The 27444-nt window shown below is 45.5% G+C and overlaps 4 protein-coding genes across 4 annotated transcripts; 2 read left to right on the forward strand and 2 right to left on the reverse strand.

The window, feature by feature from the left end:
• Positions 1-18873: 18873 nt before the first annotated feature.
• Positions 18874-19404, reverse strand: SLS55_003607 (uncharacterized protein; the record flags this gene model as incomplete). Its single annotated transcript, XM_066775078.1, has 2 exons — positions 18874-19362; positions 19399-19404. 2 exons carry the CDS (start codon positions 19402-19404, stop codon positions 18874-18876), a joined length of 495 nt encoding a protein of 164 aa, XP_066635197.1.
• A 796-nt stretch (positions 19405-20200) lies between these two features.
• Positions 20201-21160, forward strand: SLS55_003608 (uncharacterized protein; the record flags this gene model as incomplete). Its single annotated transcript, XM_066775079.1, has 2 exons — positions 20201-20204; positions 20655-21160. The coding sequence occupies 2 exons, from the start codon at positions 20201-20203 to the stop codon at positions 21158-21160; spliced, it is 510 nt and encodes a 169-aa protein (XP_066635198.1).
• A 2976-nt stretch (positions 21161-24136) lies between these two features.
• Positions 24137-25543, forward strand: PNP1 (Purine nucleoside phosphorylase; the record flags this gene model as incomplete). Its single annotated transcript, XM_066775080.1, has 6 exons — positions 24137-24353; positions 24486-24647; positions 24712-24776; positions 24878-25080; positions 25276-25435; positions 25502-25543. 6 exons carry the CDS (start codon positions 24137-24139, stop codon positions 25541-25543), a joined length of 849 nt encoding a protein of 282 aa, XP_066635199.1.
• Positions 25544-25835: 292 nt separating this feature from the next.
• fcf2 (dTDP-fucopyranose mutase) lies at positions 25836-26745 on the reverse strand (the record flags this gene model as incomplete). The annotated part of the gene is made up of 2 exons (XM_066775081.1): positions 25836-26222; positions 26422-26745. The coding sequence occupies 2 exons, from the start codon at positions 26743-26745 to the stop codon at positions 25836-25838; spliced, it is 711 nt and encodes a 236-aa protein (XP_066635200.1).
• Positions 26746-27444: the final 699 nt, after the last annotated feature.

The raw sequence follows: 27444 nt of genomic DNA on the forward strand, positions 1-27444 counted from the left end.
CCTTCTTCTTCGGGGCTAGCTTAGGCTGTAGATTCTCTAATAGCTTTAGTTCTTTAATTATTTTCCGTAAGCCGTCTCTTTCGTTCTAGAGCTATTTGTTCGTGCCGACCGATCTCCTTAGAATGCGCGTAGGTTTGGCGTTCTCTTCTACTAGGACTTCTTTCGGGGGTGGGGGTAAGAGAGAGAGTATAGGCGAGGGTTACTAGGGGTGCTAATAATAGTCCTTTCTAAATATAAGACGCCTAGTACTTAGGTCTAGTAGAGCTCTATGAGCTTCTATCTAGGCGAGTCCGAGGATTATCTAGTACTTTTCTAGGGTCTACATAATAAAGAGGGGTGCGGTGCTTTCGTGGTATCCTTCTACTTCTATAGAAGAACAGATTTTTTAAATAATAGAAGGACCGCTGCTTTTATTAGCTATGGTAAAGGGTACAGGTTCTCTAAGATAGATGGGTAGGCATCTTAGGGTTTTTATAGCTTTCTACGCGAATTCTCTGCTCACGACTGCATAGAGAAGTACTCTAGTATCTATTAATGCATCGACTTATATTATTCTACCTTGCAAGGAAAGAGTGACTTGGACAAGAAACGGGTCGAGGGTAGAAAACTATAGAGAGTAAATCTTAATAGTAGGAAAAGAGAATTTAGAGAAGCTCTTCGGCGCGACTATGCGAAGAGCAGCTAGTTTTCCGAGTCGGAGGCGTCGCTAAGGGGTTTAACATTGCCCATAGAGGTCTACTAAGGCTAGAAGGCCTTTAGAGCAGCAATAGCTACCTTCCGCTTAGGGCACTAGTAAGCTATATGTTCTTTCTCTTTATAGTAAAAGTACTGGCCTCTCTTAAGTATTGCCTAGTATTCCTCCGCGAAGCGCTTCTTAAAGGTGTTCGTTTCACTAGTATTCTTAGGCTTAGAGGTGGCAGTAGCCTATATAGCGGGGCTCGATTTCTCTAAGACCGTCTTAAAGGTGGTTCTACTTGCCTTACTACTACGGTCTACTATTCTTTGCTTCTTCTCGTTAATGCTGCGTGCCTCGCGATCGACGGTACGACCGTAGTTAACTAGGGATTTAAAGCTTCCCTTCATCGACATCTTATACCTAACTAAGGCTAAGCGCAGCTCGTTAAAGAGGCGGAACTAAAAGTCATCGAACCACTTAGTGCGAGGGAGGTTAGCGTTAGTAGCTAGAGTAATATACGTAGCGTAGAACTCTCTAAAGGGTTTATTGCCTTAAAATAGCTTGCGAAGCTACTCCTTCTTATTCTCTACGTAGTAAGGATTATTAAAGGTTTAAGTAAGAAGTTCTATAGTCGAATTCTAGGTCGCAACCTTCTTACTTCGGTTTTTGTAGAAAGGTCGGAGCACGGTGTTAGCAAGGCCGGTGGTGCGGAAGAAGAGGTATGTAACCTTAGCACTCTTCTACCGGAAGTGGTCGGCGTTAACCGTTATCTTATTTTTTATGTCTATCTTCTACTTGCGGAAAGAGGGTTCCTTCTTAGGATCTCTACTGAAGCTCTCCGGATCGGGGAGCTTTAAGAACTTGCTAGAGGATCTAGAACGCTCTATAAGCTAAGCGAGAATATTTATAAGGGTAGCGTTATCGGTGGCGGTAGATAAGGTTAATTCTTCTCTTCTGCCGCGGTTTTCTTCGTTTACCCGGGTTAGACGGGCGTTCTCTTTAGACAGTCTATCGATAGTAGCGGCCTAGTTAAAGATAGCAGTATTGAGCCTTATAACTAGATGTTCTATAAGTCTAGAAAGGGATAGTAACGCGTTGTAATCCGTGCTAGACTTTAACATTAGGGTAACGTTAATCTTGCCCTCGGGGTGGTTATGTCGTAGGGTAATAACGCTTTCTAGGTTAGTAGGCATGGCGTTGCCCTTTCGTAGGTGGTTATCTAAAAGCATCTTTTCGATAGCTTTCTAGAGCTAGTTCATTCTTTGCTCTCGAGATCTAGTGTTGCTAAATCTCGGAGCGGGACTGTCGGAGTCGCGGTTAGTGTCTATAATGGTGAGGGTAAGTTAGGTGTTAGAAGTAGGTTTAAAGGTTAAGTTAGGGAGTAGGTTCTAAGGTGGGTCTAAGTAAAGATTTTTCGAAGGTCTATGCTAAGTTAAATTTTTCTTAGGGTCTAAGTGTTAGAGGATGACGGTTCTAAAGGTTCTAGAATTTTAAAGTCTTTCTAGGTGAGGGTGCCTTCTCTTAGTAAAGCAGGTATAGACGTCTGCTTATAGTTTAAAGGGCTTTAAAGTTGTGCTAAGCTTAGAAAAGTGTCACGACCATTACTAAGCAGAGTTAAAGTAGGTGCTAAAGAACGAAGTTTCTAAGCTAAGAAAAAAGAAGAGGGAGTAGAAGAAAGAAGGATAGCAGATATACCCTTCGACGCACGGTAACGCTTAGTAAGTAATAAAAAAAAAACAGTTAATCCGGCTTCCGATTACTAGGTAAGTACCCGGCGAAGTCCAGCATGTTACCCTCGAATATAGGGGCGTGACACGCGATAGCGCGTACGTCTACGAAGCTAAGAATCGAGATTCTAGCTAAGAAAATAAAGGGCTTTCGAACGGTACCGGTCTTAGCGTAATTCTTAAGGGTCGAATTCGAAGGTAGGTTAATATACGCGTGTATTCTAAATAATTAACGACACTTAGAGCGAACTCGGGCGGCTTTAGAGCTAATTTCGAGAGTAAAGCGAGAAAAATACCCGACTATAGAAAAAGCTTAAGGCGCTATAGCGCCGGCCCGTACTATTTATCGTATTTACGTATACTACGATCGCGGAACCCGCAGCGGCGCCCGCTACTAAGATTAAGGTCTCGAAATTCAACCTATATCGAGAAGATCGTAAGAAAATATAGAACTTTATTATCTAGCTAAACGACTATATCTATTTCTTTTACGAATAGTTTACTAACAAAATAGAGAAAGTACTCTACGCTAATATCTTTCTACGCGACTTCGCGGAGTAATAGTTTCGTTTCTATAAACGAAAATAATAGAAGAAGCTATTCGAGCGACGAAGTATTTATTTATTTATTTATTTAGTTTAACGTCCCTCTAGAGTCTAAGACTATTAGAGACGGGACCCCTCTAGGGGGTCCGCTTCTATCTACATGTCTTATATACATGCGTGTCGGAGGGTTTTTCTAGAAGGGTACTAGAAATAGCGTGCTTAAAAGCGAGTGTAGTAGGAAAAGAGTAATAAGAGAAAGTAAAAGGAGCGTCCGGCGGTACGTATTTAAACCTCGTTAGGCAATTCGTTTAATTACTACCGCCTCGTAGCAATCTTTGTTTGTTCTAAGAATCTAGCCGTTAGGCTAGCTTCTAGAGTTGACGAGAAGAGATCCGAAAGTTCGAGTCGATACTTCTTTAGGCCGTCTTTAATAGAGACCCGAGGGCCTCTATATAATCGGCAGTCTAGAAGTAGATGGCGCGGTGTTTGTCTAGCCGTACGGCTATACTTACACCAGTCGTTGTCGGCGTGGTCGAGGCGGTAAAGATAAGACTTAAAGTAACCGTGTCCTATCTTTAACTAGTAAAAGGCGGAGGCTATTTCTCTTACTTTCGTAGAAGATTTAAGCCGCCGCCCTACCTCTAAACCGAAGGTACGTTTATAGGGCGAGTCCGCCGCCGATTTAAGCTTCGTTTCCTACTCTTCGTAGGTCTTCTGCTTAACTTTGCTTCGATAGAAGCTAAGAGAAGTAGAAGCCCTACTTAAAGGGTACTTCGTAGCTCTTTTTACCAGTCGGTCGGCGTACTCGTTGCCTAAAACGTTCTTATAGCCGAGGCACCATTCTAGAGAGACGGTGTTTCCTCTAACCCTTAGCGTTCTTGCTAGGCTAATAGCCCGAATTTGTTGTGCTTGTTCGGGCGTATTAGAGGGTTTTTTTAGCCTAAGAATCGCGGCCTAATTATCCGCGTAGATTCTTATATCTCTATCGCGGACCCGGCTTCTAACGGCGTAGTTTAGGGCCATTACTAGTTCTTCTACCTCGCCGTTATATACTAGATTCTCTAAACCGAGGTTCTTATAAATCTAGCGCGTCGGGTCCTCTTTAGATTGGCTAAAGTCGAAGACTACTACCTCGACGCCCACATTTCCACCCGGAGATAGAACTAAGGCATCGGAGTAAATAGCTATTCGATTAGAGGGTGCCTCTTTAACGTCGAGTGCGTGGGCCGAAGCCTACTTCTCCTTATTTAGAGGGCTAACCGTAGTCGCGTAGGGAAGGTCGGTAGCCTACGGCGAAAAGTAGAAGGGGTCGACTTCTTCTAAGAGAGTAGATTGCTTCCTAAGAAGAAGTTTAATCTTCTCTAACTATATAGGCGCCCCTATTTCCCGTTAGTCTAGGTTTATCTTCTCTAGTTCGATTCGAAGAGGGTGGGATTCTCCGAGTAAATTCGTTCTAAGAGTGTATTTCCGTAACCGCTCGTTTAGACGAATATCCGCTAGTGGGATTTCACTCTCTATTTCTAGAGGAATTATGGGGGCGGTTTTAAAAACCCCTAGAATCTTCCGTAGGGCAAGATTCTGAAGGACTCTTAGTTGGCGAGTAAACCGCCCCTAGTTTTTCTAGTAGATTTCGGAGCCATAGTCTGCAACCGTAGTTACGCAAGCTAAATAAAGCTGGCGAACTGCGTGGGGGAAGAGCCTTCTCTCGACATTGGCGAGTCTAGAGAGACGGTAGAAGGCCGAACGGGCCTGGCTAACCCTTTTAGACACGTGCGTCTTAAAGGTAAACTCGTAGTCGAAGTAAATTCCTAGCCACTTAACCCAATCCTTAGAATCTACTACATCCCCCGTAGGTAATGTAATAGAGACCGAGCGGGGTTCCGAGTTCTCTTTAAAAGAGCGGGCGAAGTATATAAGCTTCGTCTTCTTAAGATCGAATTCGATGTGGTTTTCGTGGCCTCGCGCAAAGAGTCTTTCCGCCTCCTTCTCTAATATCTTCTTATTGCTCTTCTAGCTGCCTAAGCTAGCTATCATCGCAACATCGTCGATATAAGAGAGAAAAGAAGCCTTAGAGGCGGGAAACATCTCTCGGAGGTAGATTAAGAAGAGAATAGATGAGACCGGGCTTCCTTGCGGAATACCCGTCTCGATCGGGCTAAACTCTTCTTCTTCTCCGTTAAACGCGAGGCTTAATGTTCGTATAGACATAAACGATTTTACCCACGCGAGTAGGTTAACCGGCATGCTAATTCGAGCCATTATAGCTAGAAGTTATTCTTCGGCGACGTGGTTAAAGGCGCTCTTAACATCGAGAAAGAGTACGGAGGTCTTACGTTTAAGACGGCGGTTCTTCTCTACTCTATTCGATAAAAGCATTGCGGCATCGATCGCGGATTTCTTTAACCTTCCCCCAATCTAAGTGTGGTGAAGAAGGTCGGAGGTCTCCGCTAGATAGCCTAGCCTTTTAGCCGTAATCCGTTCTAGTACTTTTCCGAGGCAATTAAGAAGAGAAATAATACGATAGGACTTTGGGTCCGCGGTATCGCTTTTTTTCTTACTTAAGATTACTCCGGTAGCCGTACGCCAGCCCGTAGGGTGGTACCCGTAGGCGAATAGCGTAGAAAAGACCCTATTAAAGGCGTCGGGCTCCGCTCTAAACGCTTAGGTAATAATTTCCTGCGTAATAGCGTCTGGTCCCGGCGTTTTTCTCTTAATTTGCGTGGAGCACGCGTCTTCAATTTCCCTTAAACTAAGCTCCGGCCAGTCCCATTACTTAGGGACGTAGCTTTGCTAGTTAAAGAGGGCGGCAGAAGGGGGCGGCGGAAAGAGCCCCTTTCTTAGGGCTAAACACTTCCCCTTAAAACTACCTTCTAGGCGTTTTCCCGTATGCGTGTAATGGCTAATCTCGGGGATTCTCGCATGCGTTCTAGGCTTAGTATAAGCCATAGCCTTAAAGATAGTTTCGGGGGTTTCTTTCTCTAGAAAAGAATTCTAGTGTTCGCGTTTAGCCCTTTTAACCGCTTCGAAGTAGGTGTTTCGGCTGTCTAAGTACCTCCGCTTATTCTCTTTTGTGCGTAGAGATTTAAAAGCGTCGGCCTCTCTTCGTAGTCGTCTCCGTCCTTCTAAGAGCTCGTCTAACTACCACGGTTTAGATCGAGCTTCTAGTTTTAATCGGGGAATAGAAAGGTCCGCCGCGGTAGATATAGCCTGGTTAAGGCTTGCCCCTAAGGCATCTAACGCGGGTATTTAGCGGATCGAACCTTCTATTAAGTTTCTAGAGGTATCTTCCGGTAGAGGGTTTAATTCTAAGCTTTTTAGGGCTTCGAATACCACCGTCTCTGCCTATTATTTAAAGATTTCTTAAAACTTAGGCCAGTCGGCCTTTCCCGTATTAAATCTAGCGGTAGTAGCTACCGTAGAAGATCCCGTATAGCCTGCCGGTTCTAGACTAAATAGAATTGCCTTGTAATCGAAACCGAAGTCCGCAATCGTTTGCCAGTCGGTAATTCTATTAGCTAAAGCCGGCGTCGCTAGCGTAAGGTCGATAACCGTCTCTCTCTCTAGATAGGGGCGGTAAAAGGTGCCTTCCCCTTCTTCGTTTAGAAGAGATAGGTTGTTTTCTTCGAACCATTCGACCAGCCGATTAGCGCCAGACGAGGGAGGAGATTCCGGATCCCACCAGGGATGGTGAATGTTAAAATCCCCGGCAACTATAGCCTGCGTTCTAAGGGATTGCCATTACAGAACGCGTTCTAGAGTATACCGGGAATCGTTGCCCGTTTGATCCTTTTAGTTATATAAGTTAAGCAGCTTAAACTTGGACTTACACTGCTCTATACTTAAAACCATTAGGTCGGGACTTTACTAGGATCCGGCCTCTAAATTCACCTCCGTTCCCCTAAGAAAGCGGGACACGTAGGTTAATGTTCGAGGCCTAAGATCGGAAGGACAGACCGGTAGAATTTGGACGAACGAGGGGTAATTAATCGACCGAAAGCCCGAGTTCTCGTAGGGTAAGATATACGGTTCCTAGCATAGAACTAGGTCTATCTTTAACTCTACTGCGATGTCTAGAATGGATTCCGTTGCCGGAATACTTCTATTTAAGTTGGCTTGCAGAACTCGTAAAGAACTCATTTAAAACGGATTTAAATAGAGTTCTTTAGGCCATTTCTCGGCCCCTTAAGCTTTTCTACCTTACAGGAGACGCCAGCGAGAAAGAAGCGCCTCGAAATAGCCCGACGGGCCTCGTCTTCGGTCTCGAAGGCTAGAACGAGCGAGAATCTCTACCGTTCTTCTCTTACCGCCTCGGGCGTAAGCCAGTAAGGGGTGCCGATAACCTTAAACCCGGGGTTAAAGGTCGTAACTTCGGACCGAATAGTCTCTCTAAACTCCTCGCGGGAGAAGGTAGAGAAGGGCCGCGTAGGCACGCCGTGTGCTACTACTTTAAACCACGTACGGTTCTCCGTAATCGACCGGGTAGAAATAACCCGGTTAATTATAGCCGTATTCTTTAGGAGGAATTCGGCCGAGAAGGGCTCGTACGCGGTAAGTACGAGGTTCTTTTTCGAGAAAATAGAAACCGTAGCAACTACGGGCTCGTTCTTATTCCGCTAGTTCGAAAACGCCTTATTAAAGGCATTCCGTAGGCCGTAGGGCGAGAGGTCTCCGATTTCCGTAGCCGGGGAAAGAACTACCTGGCGGGTAGTCTTTTTAGGCGCGGGGTTCTTCTGCACGGGGTTCTTCTACTTTTTCCCTAAAACGGGGGTAAACCCTTCCGCATTTATCGGGGCTCTTGCCGCCGCAGAGGCGTACGTAGGCGTAGGTTAATTCGGTGCTATAGTAGGCCTTTGCGTAGGGCGGGTCGACTGCGTATTCTCGTACGTAGGCCCCTACGAGGGCTGCTTCGAGGGGGGGGTAACGGTAGGCTTCGAGAGGATCTTCGTCGTCTTCGCGAGGTCTACCGCGGTCTTTTCGAGGGCCCGTACCTGCGTGGCTAGAATCGAGCCGGCCTTATCTACGGCTTTACCGGTTTCGGTATATTTCCGTATAATCTCGATTAGGTCTAGAATAGACCTCTATTCATTGCCGGGCTTAGATAGGTCGGCAGCCTTAACGAGAAGGCTAAGAGACCGATCGATAGCCTCTTACGCGGTTTTCGGCGGTAGCTCGATATTTCCCTCGTTTGTCGTTTAGAAGGCAAAGCGAGAGGCAAGTACTCCTCCTCCTCTCTTAGCCGGAGGGGTCGGAACGACTACCGGAAGGGGTCGTTTACGCAGATTGGCCCGGCTAAAGGGGTTTTCCGTAGGTTCGGGGGCCGAGGGTTCTAGCGTAGCTACTACCGGAAGGGGCGTAGGCGTAGCCGGAGGTTCCTCGAAGTTTTCTATAGCCGTATCCATGGCCTCGGAGTCCTCCACCTGCACTAAGGGGGGTAGGGTAGGGTCCGGAAGGGGTGAATCCTGCTCCGGAGGAGCCATCCTGAGTCCGGAAGGAGAATTTCCAAGCTCTTTCTAAAAGAAAAACGTGTAGAGGGAAGTGCAAATAGAAGGGGAAGACTAGAAAATAAATTACCGGCTTTAGTTTCGTCTAAACTAAGCCGTAAACAAAAGAAACCCGGGCCGAAGCGGGGGTTTTTCTTAATCACTTGCTCCCCAGAAGTGAACGAAGGGGCCGATGGGGCCGACACGGGCGTCGGAGGTTCCGGGGGGCCGAGAAATGCCTTAGCGCAAAGCTCGGGCCGATCGGGTTGTCTGTGTACGCAAAACTCTTCAGTGAGGCCTGGGAAAGGGGCTTCTAGCAAGCTTTAGAGTAGAATTCCCGGGCGCAGAGAAGAGCTATCGCGATGTAACTTCGGGAACGGATTTCTTAGTGCCTTGCGGTCCTCTGTGCGAAGTTTAGTGCGGATTCGAGTGGTTTTCGAGGGTGGAGGAGGCTGCGGAGCTCTGGCTGGCCTAGTACTGCCTAGGGCACCTCTTCTTCTACGCACTACGCAACAGCGCGTACGTCTACGAAGCTAAGAATCGAGATTCTAGCTAAGAGAATCGAGGGCTTTCGAACGGTACCGGTCTTAGCGTAATTCTCGAGGGTCGAATTCGAAGGTAAGTGTCTATTATTACAAAGCTATTAATAAGGCTAACAAAGAAGGACCTTTCTTAGAAATAGACTGCCGCCTACTAAGAAGCATTCGAAGCGCTTAAGGCAGCTATCCGTTCGAATCCCGTTCTCTAGCACTTTAATCCACGAAAGACTATCTACATCGAAGTAAATTCCTTAGACTACGTTAGCGGCGGCGTCATAATGCAGAAAGACGACGAAGAACGGCTTTATCTAGTAGCCTACTTCTCTAAGAAGTTAAACCCGGTAGAGTGCAACTACACCATCTACGATAAGAAACTGTTGGCAGTCGTACGAGCCTTTAAGAAATAGAGACCTAAGCTACAAAGCGTTAAAGAAGCTACTAGAGTTTATACGGACTACGAGACTCTTAAGACCTTTATAAAATCTAAGCATCTATCTAGAAGATAGATGCGGTAGTCTAACTTCCTCTAAGAATTCGATTTCGTTATCCTACTAATTCTAGGCACTTAGAACTAGAGGGCAGACGCCCTGTCCCGCAGAGAGTAGGATCTCCCCTAGTTAGAAGAAGACGACCGCGTTAAGTATATAACCTAACTAATTCTTAAAGAAAGTCACTTCTCGGACCCGCTCTCGATTAACCCGCTTAAGCTTTCTTAGAAACCGCTTACGAAAAGGCTTAAGCAAGCGAATACGCAGCACTCGAGCCTAGAAGATCTAAGAGCTTAGGCGGGTCCCGCCTTACCTTAGTAGAAACTTTAGGACGGTCTTCTTACTTACAACGACCGGCTGGTAGTTCTAAAAGATAACTAGCTGCGAGTCGAGCTTCTCCGGGAAATTTACGATTAGCCGGCCATAGGCCATCCCGGAGAGAGGAGAACCATTAACCTCGTTAAAGAAAGATACTACTAGAAGGGATTAAAAAAGAACGTTTAGCAGTACGTACGCAACTACCACCCATGTAAGAGGGCTAAGCCCAGCAACGATTAGTACTATAGGCTTCTAAAGTTACTTTCTATCCCCGATAGGCCTTAGATATACTTAACCTACGACTTCGTTATTCGACTTCCTTACTGCGAGGATAAGAATGTAGTGTTAATAGTAGTAGATCGATTCTCTAAGATAAGATACTACATTTCTTGTAAAACGACGACTACTATAGTGGAAATAGCTAAGCTGTTTCGAGATAATATCTAGAGACTCTACGGGCTGCTAGAAAGTATCGTCTTCGATCGAGAATCGCAGTTTATTAGTTAGTTCTAGAATAAGCTGTGCAAGCTGCTCGGCATTAAGATTAAGCTTTCTACCGCCTACCACCCCGAAACGGACGGGCAGTCGGAGAATACAAATAAGAGAATAGAGGCTTACCTTAGAAACTTCGTTAATTACTACTAAGATAATTAGGTTACTTAGATATCCTTAGCCGAGTACGCCGCTAACGCCAATATATTAGCGTTATCGAAGGTTAGCCCCTTCTTCGCCGTGTATAGATATAATTCTCGACTTTCCTTCGACTAGAACCAGCCCTTAGGCAGCACAGACGAACGTTTAAACTGAAACAGAGAAAGAGCACGGGCTATAGGGAAAAAAATAGAAAGTATCTAGGTCTAGTGTAAGAGACAACTTAAAAGCAGCTAAGAGATTTAGATTCGGAACGCGAATAGGCATCGAAAGAACGTGACATTCGAGGTAGACGACAGAGTATTTATTACGACTAAGAATATCTTATAGGGTCGACCCTCTAGAAAGCTCGCATTTAAAAGAGTCGGACCTTATAGCATTATCGCTAAAGAAGAATACTTCTACCGTCTAGACTTACCTCTCGGGCTCGACATCTCGCCGGTTCTACACGCTAGCAAGCTAACTAAGAACCTAAACGACCCTCTTTCTAGACAAATACCTATACCGCAGCTACCGATCGAGATTAACGGCGAGAAGAAATACGTGGTCGAGAAAGTTCTAGACTCGAAGCTACTTCGGCGCAAGGTCTACTATAAGGTGCGCTGGGAAGACTATCCGCCGGATTCTAAATAGTATCTAGCAAGTGATTTTAATCACGCTCCGCGTAAACTAAAGGAATTTCACGACAGATACTCGGAGAAACCTAGACCTCCGAAGGCCTTAAAGAAATAGTTAGCAGAGAATAAGCGAATCGTAGAGTAAGTTTAGAGGAACTTACGCTTAAGGGAGGGGTAATGTTACGCCCCTATATTCGAGGGTGACATGCTAAACTTCGCCGGGTACTTACCTAGTAATCGGAAGCCGGATTAACTGTTTTTTCTTTATTACTTATTAAGCGTTACCGTGCGTTAAAGGATATATCTGCTATCCTCCTCTCTTCTACTCCCTCTTCTTTTTTCTTAGCTTAGAAACTTCGTTCTTTAGCACCTACTTTAACTCTGCTTAGTAATAGTCGTGACAATAAAAAGTATAGTCTTTTCTCGGCCTTTATAATTACTATCGAAGATTCGTTCGAGGGTACTTATTTATTATAAAACCTCTTACTAATCTAACTAAGAAAGAGTAGTAGTTCGCCTAAACTTCTAAATATTAAGCCGTCTTTAATACTCTTAAGAAGACTATAAGCTTCGACCTAGTACTACGATATTTCGACTCTAAGCGAACTATTTATATTAAAGTAAACTTCTTAGACTACGTCTCTAGAGATATTATAATATAGAAAGACGATAAGAATAAACTTTATCTAGTAGCTTACTTCTCTAAGAAGCTCTTATCTACTAAATATAATTATACTATCTACGATAAGAAGCTACTTACTATTATTAGAGTCTTTAAGAAATAGCGCTCTAAGTATATTAGTATTTCTATTCTAATTTAGATGTTCTTAAATTATAAGACTCTTAGAATATTTCTCTAGACTAAGAAGCTATTTCGCCGCTAAGTTTACTACGCTATAATACTTTAGAACTACTACTTTAAGATTCTACTTATCTCTAGAAAGTAAAACCTTCGAGCTAATATTTTATTTAAAAGAGAATAGAACCTCTCTTAGTTAAAATCTAATAAGCGTATACTCTTTATAAATAAATCTTTACTAGAAAAAGTATACTTTCTTCTACTAGTATCGCTTAATCTATCTATAGAACTTCTAGTTAAGCGCCTTAGAAAAGTAAATAGAAATTATCTTAGTCTAGAACCGCTCCGCTAGTATGCTAAAGATAGAATTCTAAAATAGAAACTAGAAAAATAACTTTTTATCTTTAAGAAAAGACTAGCTATCTTAAAAGACGATTCTCTACGTCTAAAGCTAATCTAAAAAGTCTATAATAAGCCTACTACTAGATATTTCGAGAAAAGAAGAACTATTAATCTACTTAAAGAACGCTACGTATAGCTAGAAATACGAGTATAGATTAAGTAGTATATTCGTAACTATTATTTTTATAAGAGAGTAAAGTCTAATCGCGCTAAGTACTATAGACTTTTATACTCTATTTTAATTTCTTATCGTCTATAGATAAATATTATCTACGACTTTATTATTCGTCTTTTTTAATATTAGAGCTACGATACCGTTCTCGTAGTAGTAAATTATTTCTTAAAGATAAGATACTTTATTCTCTATAAGACTAGCATCTTCGTAGTATAAATAGTAAGACTATTTAAGAACTACGTTTAGAAGCTTTATAGGCTATTCTCTACTATTATTTTAAATAGAGGCTCGTAGTTCGTTAGTAAATTCTAGAAGAAGCTCTACTAGCTTCTAAAGATTAACGTTAAGCTATTTATAGCTTACTACTCGAAAACCGATAGTTAATTTAAGAACTTTAACTAGAAAATAGAGGCGTATCTACGATACTTTACTAGCTACTACTAAGACGATTAGATTTTATAGCTCTCTTTAGTAGAGTATTTCGCTAACGCTAATATCTCTATCTTTTTAACTATTAGCCTCTTCTTTACTATATATAGCTATAAGCCCCGTCTATTCTTTAACTAGAGCCCTCGGCCTTAGAATATAGGCTTCGTACTTTTCTAAAACTAGTAGTAAGCTAAATAGATAGCTACTAAGATAAACGAGATCTAGATCTAGTATAAGGCTAGACTAAAAGAAAACTAAACTATTTAGACTAGAAATACTAACCGCTATAGAAAAAATATTATCTTCGAAGTAAAAGATAAGGTCTTTATCTCTACTCAAAATATTAAATAAGATCGCCTCTCTAGAAAGCTATTATAGAAGTATATTAGTCTCTATAAGATTATTAAAAAGGCCGGTACGGTCTATAGACTAGAACTTTCTTCTAAATTAGACCTTTACCCCGTTATATACGTAAGTAAACTAGTAAAAGACCCGAACGACTCTATTAAGAGATAGACTAGTAAATCGTAGCTACTAGTAGAAATCGAAGAAGAACTAGAGTAGATTATAGAAGAGATTCTAGACTTACGAAAGAAACGGGGTTATATCTACTATAAGATTTAATAGGTAGATTATTTTTTAGACCTGTAGTAGTATTCGGCTTAGAATTTTAATTACGTATTTAGAAAACTTTAAGCCTTTTATAATAAGTACTCGAAGAAGCTAGGGCCTTCTTTAGAACTTATTAGATAGTTAGAATAAGATACGAAATTTACGGAATAAGCTTAGAAAAGCTCTCTTTTAAAGAAAGAAGTAATATTACGCCTCTATACTAATATAGAACTAAGGGTAGACTATAAGTTTTTTAAGTAAGAACTAAGCGCTAAAAGCTAAATTAACTATTTTTTCTTTATTTCTTAGTTAGCTAAATACGGCTATATAAGTCTATCTATCTTTTCTTTTTCTTCTTCTTTTTCTTTAGCTTAGAAACTTCGTTAATTTATATCTAAATTAAACTTCGTTTTTTATAGGTCGTAATACTTTTCGGCGCGACTATATAAAGAGTAGCTAGTTTTTTAAGTCGAAGACGTCGCTAAGAGGTTTAATATTACTTATAAAGATTTACTAAGGCTAAAAGATCTTTAGAGTAGTAATAGCTATTTTCTACTTAAAATACTAGTAAGCTATATATTCTTTCTCTTTATAGTAGAAGTACTAGTCTCTTTTAAGTATTATCTAGTATTTCTCTACGAAGTACTTCTTAAAGATATTCGTTTTACTAGTATTCTTAGGCTTAAAAGTAGTAGTAATCTAAGTAGTAGAGTTCGACTTCTTTAAGACTATCTTAAAGATAGTTTTACTTATCTTACTACTACGATCTACTATTCTTTACTTCTTCTCGTTAATACTACGTACCTCGCGATTAACTATACGATCGTAGTTAACTAGAGATTCGAAGCTTCTCTTTATCGATATCTTATATTTAATTAAGACTAAGCGCAGCTTATTAAAGAGACGAAACTAAAAGTTATCGAACTACTTAGTACGAGAAAGATTAATATTAGTAGCTAAAGTAATATACGTAGCGTAGAATTCTTTAAAAAGTTTATTATCTTAAAATAGCTTACGAAGCTACTTCTTCTTATTTTTTACGTAGTAAGAGTTATTAAAGATTTAAATAAGAAGTTCTATAGTTAAATTTTAGGTCGTAATCTTCTTACTTCTATTCTTATAGAAGGGTCGAAGCACGATATTAGTAAGGCTAATAGTATAAGAGAAGAGATATATAATCTTAGTACTTTTTTATTAAAAGTAGTTAATATTAATCGTTATCTTATTTTTTATATTTATCTTTTACTTACGAAAAGAGAATTTTTTCTCGAAATCTCTACTAAAGCTCTTTAAATTAAAGAGCTTTAAGAACTTACTAGAAAATCTAGAACGCTTTATAAGCTAAGCGAGAATATTTATAAGAATAGCGTTATTAATAGCGATAGATAAGATTAATTCTTCTCTTCTACCGCGGTTTTTTTCGTTTATTTAAGTTAGGCGGGCGTTCTCTTTAGATAGTCTATTAATAGTAGCGGTCTAGTTAAAGATAGTAGCGTTAAGCCTTATAACTAGATAGTCTATAAGTCTAGAAAGAGATAGTAACGCGTTATAACTTATACTAGACTTTAATATTAAAGTAACGTTAATCTTATTTTTAAAGTAGTTATATCGTAGAATAATAACGCTTTTTAAGTTAGTAGATATAGCGTTACTCTTTCGTAAATAGTTATCTAGAAGTATCTTCTTAATAGCTTCTTAGAGCTAGTTTATTCTTTACTCTCGAAATCTAGTATTACTAAATCTTAAAGCGAGACTATTAGAGTCGCGGTTAGTATCTATAATAATAAGAATAAGTTAGATATTAAAAGTAGATTTAAAGATTAAATTAGAGAGTAGATTTTAAGATAGATCTAAGTAAAAATTTTTCGAAGATCTATACTAAGTTAAATTTTTTTTAGAGTTTAAGTATTAGAGAGTAACGATTCTAAAGATTTTAGAATTTTTAAAGTTTTTCTAGATAAGAGTATCTTCTCTTAGTAAAGTAGATATAAACGTCTACTTATAGTTTAAAGAGCTTTAAAGTTATAGTAAGCTTAGAAAAGTATTATAACTATTACTAAGTAGAGTTAAAGTAGATACTAAAGAATAAAGTTTCTAAGCTAAGAAAAAAAAAGAGAGTAGAAGAAAGAAGAATAGTAGATATATTCTTTAACGTATAATAACGCTTAGTAAGTAACTAAGAAAAAATAGTTAATTCGGCTTTTAATTACTAGATAAGTACTCGATAAAGTCTAGTATATTATTCTTAAATATAGAAGCGTAATAGATAGTAATTACTACGTAGTAGACGGGCGAGTTATTTAAGAGAGTATAATACTTATTTATAACCCGCTAGACGTTATTTAATAACGTCGCTAGATACTTACCGCGATCGTTTATAGTATTAAGCGTATCGCGTATTCGCTTAATCTTTTAAAGTACGTATTCTATTTAGAGAAGCGTTTATTAAAGCGATCTATACGTCGTTACGCTCGAATAACCCTCTATACGCTTTATAAAGAACTTTACGGCGGCGAGAATTAACGCTAGATTCTTTAGCTATATTTAATCGTCGGCGGTAAAAGCGTTTTTAATAATTAAGTCGTCGAAGTTATTTACTACGATATTATAAATATAGTTTAAAAGAAGTTATTTAAGCTTAATACCGCGGCGAATTATATTATATAAGCTATTCTAACGAGTCGCTTAATCTAAAACGACGCGAAAAACGTTAAAAAAAATATTTACGTCGCTATCGCCGCTAGTAACCTCGCTAAATAGACTTATCTAAAGGTTTTTAAATAGCTATCGTCTTTACGAGCTAGCGCGAATATAGTAAACAATATTATATAACTTATTAATAGAGCTATATCTATACTACTCGCGAAGGTCGTTTTAAGCCTTCTCGACGTTCTTATTATTATAGATATTAATAATCGCGTTAATAGTATTATAGCCGTATATTATTATCTTCGTAACGAGGTTAAAGACGTATCCGCCGTAGCGTAAGCGAAAGCGATTAAAGTTAAAGCTAAATATCGCGACGAGCTTCTTTACCGCGATATCGTTATTAAAGATATTATTTAGTATAAAATACTCTAGATAATTCTTTAAATTATAGTTACGAATATATTTAGCGACGAGGTAAACGATATTTACGTCTATATATACTCTAATAAGAAGCGAAATATCTAAAAGAATATTTTAAGTATAACTTTTAGCGTCTATATAATAATCTACGATATTATATAGCGAAAGATTATTAAGCGATGTCTAGATATCGAATAAGAAAATAACGCGGCTACGAGTAGCTATAAGAGTATCGCGAACGTTTCTTTTATTATCGTAGTAAAGCTTCGTAATCTAATTTTATATTATACTATATCTAGTAGATATAAGGCTATTAAGCTCGCCTAGATTTACTATAATAAAATTAAGTAAGCGGCGAAGGTTCTTAAAGACGATCTAGCGGCTTACGATATTATTACTAAGGGTCTATTTAATAAGACGGGCGCGAAAGCGAATATAATTAATAAGAAGTATTAAAGGGCTTATAGTAGTTAAACTAAACGAACGCCGCGGCCCGCTAGTAGTAAGAGTATATAAGAAATATAGATAATCTACGGCGTAGCGGGTACTTTTAGTAACGTAGTAAATATAAACTTCTTTATCGTAGTAGAGACGATATATCTAGTATAACTAAATAAAATACTTATTATCGTAACGCTTAACGAGAATACTATAACGCTAAATCTAGCTTATATAAACGCGTTTCTTCGGCTTACGGCGTTAAATAAGTAGACGTTAGCCTTTAAAGACGTTTTAGTTATATCGTATACTATCTAAAAGGTAAATTAGCTAAGAAAGACCTACGCCCGTACTACTAAAGAAGAAGAAGAATTTAGCGGTCGATATTAAAATATTAATAGTATTAAATAAATTACGCTTAGGCGTAGAAATATAAAACTAAGATCGCTAAATTATTTAGCTATAGTTAAAAATACTTACGGGCTTATATATAGTCGATTATAGAGATATAAATAGACTATAATATTTATCGCGAAGGGCCGCGGAATATACGATTAGTAATAATTAACGAAATAACGTTACTATAATAGGTCGAATTATAGATTAGCCGTTTTAATTAACTAATAGAAGCTCTTCTAGTTATATATTTAATTAATAATAATAGTATAAGTTATACTTATCGCAGTAATCTAATATCGTAATAGCCGTACGAAGCTTAACACTATGCTTCTATCGTAACCTCTATTTAATCGCGTTATTATTGCGCGCGCGATTGCTTTAAGAAATCGCGCGCGCGACTACTTATGTAACAAATTATCGCGCGCGCGATTGGCTTAAACAATTAGTCCAATCGCGCGCGCCTAAATGGACGGACGATCGGACACCCTGTTCAGCACAGGGCTATTATGTTGCAAGTGCTCGAGACGATGAGCCTGATGAATTGTTAGGAGGCGCTGCTCTACAATGAAGACATTGAACCCACAAGATATTGAACAGATGGAAGTTTGACGCTCAGGTCTCTCACTAGTAGGAGGCAAAGTGAAAAATCCTTCTTCGCGCGTAGAGATACCTCCTCATTTTTCGAACCGGCATAGAAAGCGTGGATCGTCGCGGCAATCGACGCCCCATATGCCAAGAACGGATCAGTGACTTCCAAGTCTTTTAGGCGGAGGAGATCTGCAAAATGGGCTATCCAACGTGAGTGGAGCTGAGCGTGGTTCGAGGCAGTCTGTGCAAAGGAAGGCGGGAGCTGTGTAAAAGTGGTTGTAACCCCGGAAAGAAATAAGACGGGATGATGCAGTAGCGCCAGGCAGGAGTGGAAGAGGAACTGCATGAGCAGCCACGGCCCCCAGTACGGTCTGTGGGTCTTCAGGTCTGCCGGATCTTGCTGCGGGAAATTAACAAGCCACCATCGATGTTGATTGGCAAAGACTGCCTCATAACTCAGGAATCGAGACATGATGCGGTTGTATTCCGAGTCTGCGGTCCAAGGAAGCTGAGAGCTACCAGATTGGTTGTGATGCATGACGTGCTTGATTACTTCGCCCCATACCCCTATGAGCTGTAGGCAATAGGCTAATATGCCGAGGTCGACGAGGGTGTCTGAGGTTGAGCCAGGGCTGGATCTTACACTGGGAGGCACCTCAGGCGAGCTTGGATATCCTGGTAGGTGGTTTTGGTCCAACAGAGGCATAGGTGCTCCTGAGGCCAAAGAAAACAGCCTTTCCAAGGTAAAGAGGGACCAACAGCAACGACAGATATTTTCGTCCTCGGATATTTCATGTAGACCTCTTGGCTTCAAGAAACCTAGGGCATATGCAAGGCGGGTTGCAATTCCAACGTTGAGGTTCGCTCGCTGGGCCAAGCCATCTGGGTTGTGATTAGCTTGCAGATGTCCGTGGTAATGTGTCACTTACCAAGATAGTCTGCAAGTGAGATCAAACAAGTTGCTTGAATGGTAGACAGTGTTGCATCATCCGTTTCTAGCGCTTTGAAGATGATGGTTCGAGCCCTTTGATTGAACACTTGCGGGCTTGACTCGTCTCGGCTGAAGTATGAATGGGTGGAATAGCGTGCGGCGACAGCAATGATGCCGAAGGCTACCTCGTCGGCGAAATCGAAAGAGTCCTTCCGGATCAACAGCGGAAGGGGCTGGCACTCGACGTAGTCGAAGTAGATGTCAATGACGGCGGCCAGGAGGTCGGGTGGAATGGGAAAAGCGTCTGGGGCTTCCCGCTGATGTTCTATCGACAGAGATGGCCTCGGATCAACGGGCATTTCCTGTGATATTCTCGATAGATCTGTGCTTGCATTGTCGTTGAACAGTTGGTCGATCTTGGACTCCAGCCCACTAATGCGGTCTAGATTGGTCTCCAAGCGGCGCAAGCGCTCTTCATGCTGCTCGGCTCGTTAGACAAGACAGACAGGGCCTACGACCATTGCATACCGATCGAGCGTCGGCGGGCTTGGAGACTTTGAACTCTCGAAAATTGTCCGGTCTTTGGGCGTAGGTGCATTGCTGATTCAACCTCAGACACAGGGAGCATGCAGGCTGCTCTCCGGGGCACTTGGCTTTCTTCTTGCTTCATTGCGGGTGAACCGGGGCCCTCGGTATGGACGAGTTGGAGCTTACCGGCAGCGGTCGCATGCAAGCCTCGCGCGGGACCTTGCATTGCCGAGGTCGGGGTGCGATGCGGACATTGGCGTAGACTGGAAGGTTGATGGCTGTCTCGTGGAGATGACGTGCGGCATTGGCTCGGCTAGGTAGGCCTGTGGCACCTACCCGGCGATAAGTAAGCACCTGTGCACACCCTTGCACTTGCCCTCGATTGCGCTGCTGCTGGAGGAAGGAGCACCATCTTCGGGCTTAAACGGAGATGGACCCATCAAGTCACGCAACACTGCCTTCCGCCCCTCGGCGAAGAGAATCATCCACCGGCCGGAGAGGAGCGCGTCCATGGCATCATGCACGCCGTACCATGGGACTGACCAGGGGCGAAAGTCGGAATCCGATTCCAATTCCGAACCCCTACGTCGCACTCGCGAAAGCACTGGGGTAGCCCCGACAGCAGAGTTTCTTAGTAATTCGTTGCCCCGCATCCCTTAACACTCCGTGAGTAGGGTAGTGGATTGTGAAGAGTGGAGGGTGAAGTCACTGCTGATATGTACACGGTTCCCTGAAACCGCCGACTGAGGCTAGACAGCAGCAGCTTGTTCTAGACTGAAGCCTGCAGCCATGGGTTCCCCTGCGCTGCCACGCCAAAAAGGTCCGTCCAAACTTGCGGCTGAGGCGACGCCAGCTGCGATTCCATGAGCTTTTGTTTCTCTTCGTTCTCTTTTCCCTCCGCACGCCGTCCGTCACGATGCCCTGCCACCGCTTGCTCCCCTTCTTTGTGCTCGTGCAGTTGCTGTGTGTTGTGTCAGCAACAAGCTATATCACTTCCTTTTCCGACACCAACTGCACACAGCTGTTCAATGAGTGGGGTACGCCGCAGTCGCCCGTGGGCTGCAGCTCTCGCGCTGACAAGTTGCAACAGACGGGCCAAATGGCTATCCCAACGGCTCGTGTACGAGCATACGCTCCAAGGCTCAGGGCGAGGTTACGAGCTTCATGATTACCGGCTTGGATGAGGGCTGCACTGGTAACACGGCCCACTCCTTGCCACACCCATGCTGCTAACCCAATGCAGTCACCCTCTACGCCAACGACGGCAAAGACATTTGCACCCCAAACGCTCCGACGTTTCTTGCCGACTCTCAGACCTGCTACAACTCGTCGTGGGCCTTTTACAGCATCGACTGGTGCACCCCGGGCGGTGCACCCTACACCCGCCCATCCACCTCGGGTTCGGGCAGCAGCAAGGCCATCATCGGCGCAATCGTCGGAGGCCTCATTGGCGGCGTGGCCCTGTTCGCTCTTATTCTCATGCTTCCGCTCTATTTCTGCATGATCCGCCCACGGCGGAAACTTCTTCGCGAACAAGAGGCCGCTCTTCACGCTTACCAGCAACAAATACAGCAGCAACTGCTCCCGGACCAATCCAAAGTGCCCCCCGCTGCTGATACCTGCGTAGAATTGGGACCGGGACAGTTAAAATTCGAACTGCCCGTGACGACAGAATCCAACCCGGTGGAACTTTCAGGTCCATACGACCGGAACATGTCGGATGAAGAGAAGGGTCTGCACATGAGATGAGTGCCGGAGTCAGCTCGGTAAGGGAGTCGAAAAAGGAAAATAATGGAGCCCATGTGAAAGGCGAGAGTTGCACAGCTATGGCATTTATTATGGGGGATATTTGATCTAATTGTGGCGTTCATGGCGCTGAACATGATGTACGTCGTTCCACATCAGCTGCGTGTACAGGGACCTGACTTATCGCCAGGGTGCGAAAGTATCTATTAACTATAATCGTAGGCGCTATCCGGACTTGAAATCGGAGCAGGATGTTGCACTGATCAGGTCGTCTGATTGGCGCCATCGCACGACGCACCATGTCCAGATCTGGCGAATGACGCGTCACCGATAGCAAACCTGACTCTACATCAACGCCATGTCCCCAAAGACCCGCGTACCTTAACTCGAGTTTAGATGCTCCAAACAGCTCGGTATTAGCCCAGCATGAGGCTCTTCAAGAAACCCGCAGTCCTTCTCGCTCTGCTTCATCCATCACCGACGTCAACCCTCCACCACACCTCACCACCACAACCGCAGCCATTCCTCAACTTCTCCTCCCCCGCGCCCTACATCTTCTCCTCCACCAACGGTCTCCTCCAGCAATGGTCCAACACCTTCTTCCCCACCGGGCACACCATCGCCGCCTGCGAAATCCCCGCGCACACGCTCCTGTACCACGGCCGGCACGACGCGGATTCCCCCGCTAGCCCGGAATGGCTGGCATTCGACGTCGAAATGGCCTACGGAATCATGGGAAGCCTTCCGGACTCGCGCTTGTTGACGTATCGCACCATGCGCACGGTCGGGTGCTTGTACTTTGACGGCATGTCGGCCAATCTTATGAGCGCCGGCGTCGACTCGCAGATGACTTTTTTATTCGGCGATAGCGAGAGTGTTCCGTCACATCCGGGCCCTGGGAGGCCGCCAGGGAGAGGACCACCGGGAAGAGGGCCACCCGGACGCGGTCCACCTCCAGGAGAGAGACCACGCGACCCGGGAGATCGTGGGGATGGACGACGGCCGCCGTTTGGACACTGGAACCCTTTGGATGACGAATACCTCCGCGCCGAGGGGTTGTGCAAGTGGATCAAAGAAAGGGGTCTTGGGGGGCAGGGATGGGGCTTCGAAGGCATCGTGCGGATGAACGCCGGTTTCGAGCTCATATGGTGCGACTTCGACTCGCCGTCGCTGAGGCTGATGTCGAACTTGAATGTGTCGGCGCCGCGGATCGAGCTGGAAAAGCAGGAGACGACCAGAGAGTACGTGCAGCGGCAGCAACCACTCAACCTACCCGTTGACCAAGCCGCTCTGCATGGGACGGGGGATGTCCATCAGTCAGACTCGAAAGAAGGGCCACATGGACCGGGAATGACTGACCCCAGTGAACCGTTCCGCGGCGTCGCGAACTGGATGTGGTTTTCTGCCGCCGCCCGGCGGTATGGCTTCAGCGGCAGTTCCGGGACGGGCACTGGGCGAGGTGAGGCTCGCGTAAAGATCGATCCCTGCGGTATCTTTACATTCTACGACCCGGGCCTGGAAGATCAAGATCGAGCACGCATTGGGGACGAGCGGGCGTCTCTAAACATCTCCGCCGATGGAAGGTGGCACGGTCCAGCGGACGTTGAGACACGAGCCGTCGCGCTCGAGCAGCTGTTGAGGCGGAGACGCTCACATCGGCCTAATCATGTCAGCCAGAAAGATGGAAAGTACATGAAAGCTGCAGTCGAGCGACGGATGCGCTCTGTTGCCGTGCAAGACGGCGGGGATTCTCGCAGTGATTCCTGCAGTGGGATCGATTGGGCTCTCACGACGCAGGAGATAGTCACGTTCTACGGTGCGAATATTCGTAACCTACTTCACATCCTCGAAGGAATCCCCGACTCATCGGAGAAGCATTGGCTTGCCATCCGCGACTGGCTCGAATCGGTTCGCATGCTGACGCATTGGTTCATGATGCCCTTTCTGGAGTATCCTCGTGGACCTTATACCAATGAGTCTCTGAAACTGGACTTTGCCCTCGATTCTCCGGCCATGCAGGAAGCCATCGAAAGATGTCAAGATCAATATGATACTGAAGGCATGCGAGCAGTTGCAGACGGCGAGAAGATTCTCTCCTGGGCAGTCGACGAAACGCTCGGTGGGATATGCAATGTTCTTTTCAAGGTAGGGCTGGAAGTTGAATATGAGTGGCTGTCGCGATACAATCTGGATCCGGGGAAGCACAAGAATGACTCTGGCGAGCACGCCGTTTTGAGTACGGGGGCGGAATGGAAGATGGCGATCGAAGAGCTCATGGCGTGGCTTGGGTGGGTGGAGCAATGGACTGGATGTGAAGGTCCTTGTGGGCAAAGTGTGAGTTCATCCATAAAATTGCCTGTTTCCACAATGCTGACAGGTTGATATTGCAGGAGGTCTGCTATGTCCCAATGTGGCCTGCCATGTTCAATGGGATCGGTCCTCATCAGCGTGCGATGGAGGAAACAAGACGACCTGGGCCCCTGGGTTGGAATATGGAAAGAGACTTGTGGCAGCCTTTCTGCATTAACGCCTCAACGTGGACACAGCCACAGGGGAGACCATAGGTTTACGAAGGGAAATTGATGCGATACGGCCGATATGTTTTCTTGGGACGCTATGAAATGTAGAGTAGAATTGAAGCAGTCCTGGGCCTGTAGATGAATATTCGGTGAAGAGCTACGGCGGTTGACTGCTGGGGCCATTTGTGGCGGCAACGACTAAATGGCCGCCGTCGGCGCTGCTTTGCGGCGGGCGGCGGGCTCCTCCGAAGCAGAACCACGCGGCGCACATCCCACCTTCCCTATTGACCCAGATCCAGCGCTAGCTACATTACCTCGGCGCCTTGGCTAGCCTTCAAAAGGTTCCCCAGAGCCCTCACCGATCCCCTTGCACGGGATCCTTTGCTGCCTCACTCGCATCTCCACAGATCACTGTTACCCTTGAACTCCGCCCCGCCTACCCCGCCAACAGCTCCCCGCCATGTCCTCCGACAACCTCGTTGCTGCTCCTGCCAGCGTGTACAAGAAGGCTATCGAGACGGCTGAGTTCCTCAAGACGAAGGTGCCCGCCGAGCTCAGTAGCCCCAAAGTCGCCATCGTCTGCGGTTCTGGCCTCGGTGGCTTAGCCGAAACAATCCACAAGGAACCCGTCTATGCGACGCCATACGCCGACATTCCCAACTTTCCGCAGAGCACCGGTGCGTAAATTTCCCCTGCAGCTCGAACAGTCTGAGTAAAAGAAGAAGAGAAAATTGAAGAGCAAGGACATGGTATTCCACTTGCGGAGAAGGGGGTAAGAAGCATGTATTGATGTGGCATGTTGGAAATAGTGGCTGGCCATGCGGGCAAACTCGTTTTTGGCTTGATTGGACCTGCGAAGTTGCCCGTCGTTCTGCTTGTCGGCCGCGCCCACTTCTACGAGGGCCATGCCATGGACATGGTCACCTTTGCTACACGCGTGTGCAAAGTTCTTGGCATAGAAACGATGATTGGTACGTTATCTCCCTTACTCGAGCTATAGTGAATCTCTGTGTCTGACATCCTCGTGACGAAAAGTTACAAACGCCGCTGGTGGTCTCAACCCCGAATACTCCGTCGGCGACATCGTGTGCCTGAACGACGTAAGCAACCCGCCTTGTCTGCACATCGCCCGTCTCTCCACTTTTCCATCCGAAAATCCAAGTGCCTGGAAAGACTAACACAGCATTTGTGATACCAACAGCACCTCAACTTTGTCGGTCTCGCCGGTTTCCACTCCCTCCGCGGCCCCAACGCCGACGAGTTCGGCCCCCGTTTCCCGCCGCTCTCCGACGCCTACGACCTCGAGCTGCGTCAACGTGTGCACAAGGCCTGGAAGAAGCTCGGCCTGGACAAGACCCAGCGGAAGCTGCATGAGGGCACGTATGCCTTCGTCACCGGCCCTAGGTAAGCCAGAAGAATATGCCTGCATTCGGACAACAAACACGGAACACGTTGGGCTGACAGCAGTGCAATTTTCAGCTACGAAACGCGAGCTGAGTGTCGTTTGTTACGCACCATAGGCGCCGATGTCGTGGGCATGTCAACGGTGCCCGAAATTGTCGTTGCTAGGCACTGTGGCATCAGGGTTCTTGCTTTTAGTCTGGTGACCAACAAGGCTGTGCTTGAGCCCGGTCCTCGCGGCGACGACCCAATCATCCAAGACATGAACAAGGCTGAGCTGGAAGCCTACTTGAGCAAGGGCAAAGCGAATCACGAAGAAGTTCTCGAAGCTGGCAGAGAGGCTGCCAAGGACATGCAGGTAAGCCTTAACCTCCGATGAGGTGGCATTTTCCATTGTTTCAGATATGCTGACGCTCCGTTTCAGGAGCTGGTGAAGCAGGTTCTATCTGATCTGGGCGCTGCATAGGACAGCAAATGTGGCTAGACACTATGCGATCTGCGCCTTGTGGTTTGCGCACCAATCGCTTGGACACCTCCCCGCGAACGGCATCAGGCAGGGGCCTTATAACGCAGGGGTTGCCCCGAGGTGCTTAGCGTCAGGCATGCAGTGACTGCAATGAGTGCCTTAGCTGTGTGCTTCGAGTGAGGCTGTAATTGGACAACCACTGGGAAGCCGGAATTCATGGGCCGGCACACCCGCCTGTAGCATGGTGCGTGGTGTGACTTCAGTGACGTAGAAATATCGACTGTCACCAGCCTCAACCCTTGGAGATCTTGCCAGACTTCCGCATGGCCTTCAAAGCCTTGTAGTGGGCCTTTTTGCCGCTTGTCTTCTTCGACTGAATCTCGCCGTACTTCCTCTCGAACCTGCCCGAGTTTTTCTCCCGGTCGAGTACCTCTTCGACAAAAGTCTTCTTGCGCTCCTTTTTCTGCAGACGAGCACTGTAGTACTCGGTGGGGCCCTCGACAATGGTACCGACCTGCGAATATTCGGGGACAAAGTCCTTGCTGTTCTCCTTCTTGTAGTGACGGTGGGGGTCAAGCACATTGCGCATCTTCAACAATTGGAGGTCTCTCTTCAGCTCCGGAGTAAGATCTGTCTTGGGCAGGTTGAACCACTGCTCTCCAGCGGTAGCCTTCTTCTCCTGTACAACGCCCATATCAGCATGTGCCAGACAACAAGCGTCGATATAAATGCGGTTCAAAGAGGGTGCCGTCAGAGTAACTATGAATATAACTCTCATTGGTGCAGGGAAAGTCCAAGACGGACTTTCGTGTCTGCTCAAGGAGAAAGATTGGAATATTTTCCTCATAGGCGGGACCGTGTAGAAGAGCATGACGTACCTCTATCTTCTTCTTCTTGACAGCGACAGGGTCCTCGACCTTCCGGATGTGGTTTGCCAATGCGCGCTGCTGGTCATCAAGCAGGCGGGATGGATCCACGCGGGCAACCTCGCCGTCGGTGTGGACGTAGGGAGCAGGGAGGCCGGGGGTATCGAGCCTAGGCAGCTTGTAGTCGGCGGCAGACGGAAGCTGCACCAGCGAGCTCGACGTGTTCTTCTCACGCGCTCTGACCTCAGCCTGCTTCAGCAGCATCTCGATCTGTTCATCGGAGAGCTCGTCATCCTCCACGAGGCCATGGGTGACGGGATGCGTTGGCACATCCATGTTGGGCGGGCGGGTGCATGTGAGGGATCGCGAGAAAAAAAGTTCAGAGCCGACACGGCAAAAACGCGTCTTTGGCGGCGCGGAAAAATAGAAAGGCCGACAGCCGGGGTTCAGGCGGCAGCGAGGCAGGCAGCCGGTTCGTCGCTCGGATGAGGCCAGAGCTCCCGCCCTCCACAGCACCAGCACATGCAGCCATCTCTGTACGATCGCCATCACTCCACCGCGCCCCTCTGCATCGCAAGTGATCCTCGATTCGCGAGGCTGTTGAATCAGTCTAGCCCTCTCGAATGATGACATGCAAAATTTTCAAGCCAGGCCAACGCATCGCGGAGCCTGAGCATGCAGGAGGCGCGTCGAATCAGCGTGCGGGGGGCGCCGTGAAGCTGTGCCTCCAGCCCCCACGAGCCAGTGAGCCGCGGCCCTGGGGATCCGTCGAGGCTGAGAGGAGCACACTGCCTGTTTCGCCCTGCCTTTCTCCGTCAACATGGCAGGTGTGATAGTGATTTGAGCGGCATGGCTGAGTTGGCTTGTTGACGTCGGCACGGCGGAGCGGCTCGCGCAAGCTTAAGTAGCAGCGCGTGCTGCCGTGGGCGATCTCTGCCCCAATTGCCAGACAGCCAGCCGGTGCCATCACAGTCTGTTGGTGCCGCTACCAGCCTCCCAGATCCGCCTACCGCAGACGTCACCCGCGTAGGGCCG

This window comes from Diplodia seriata, assembly GCF_021436955.1.
Source record: "Diplodia seriata strain FDS-637 chromosome Unknown scaffold_3, whole genome shotgun sequence".
NCBI lineage: Eukaryota > Fungi > Ascomycota > Dothideomycetes > Botryosphaeriales > Botryosphaeriaceae > Diplodia > Diplodia seriata.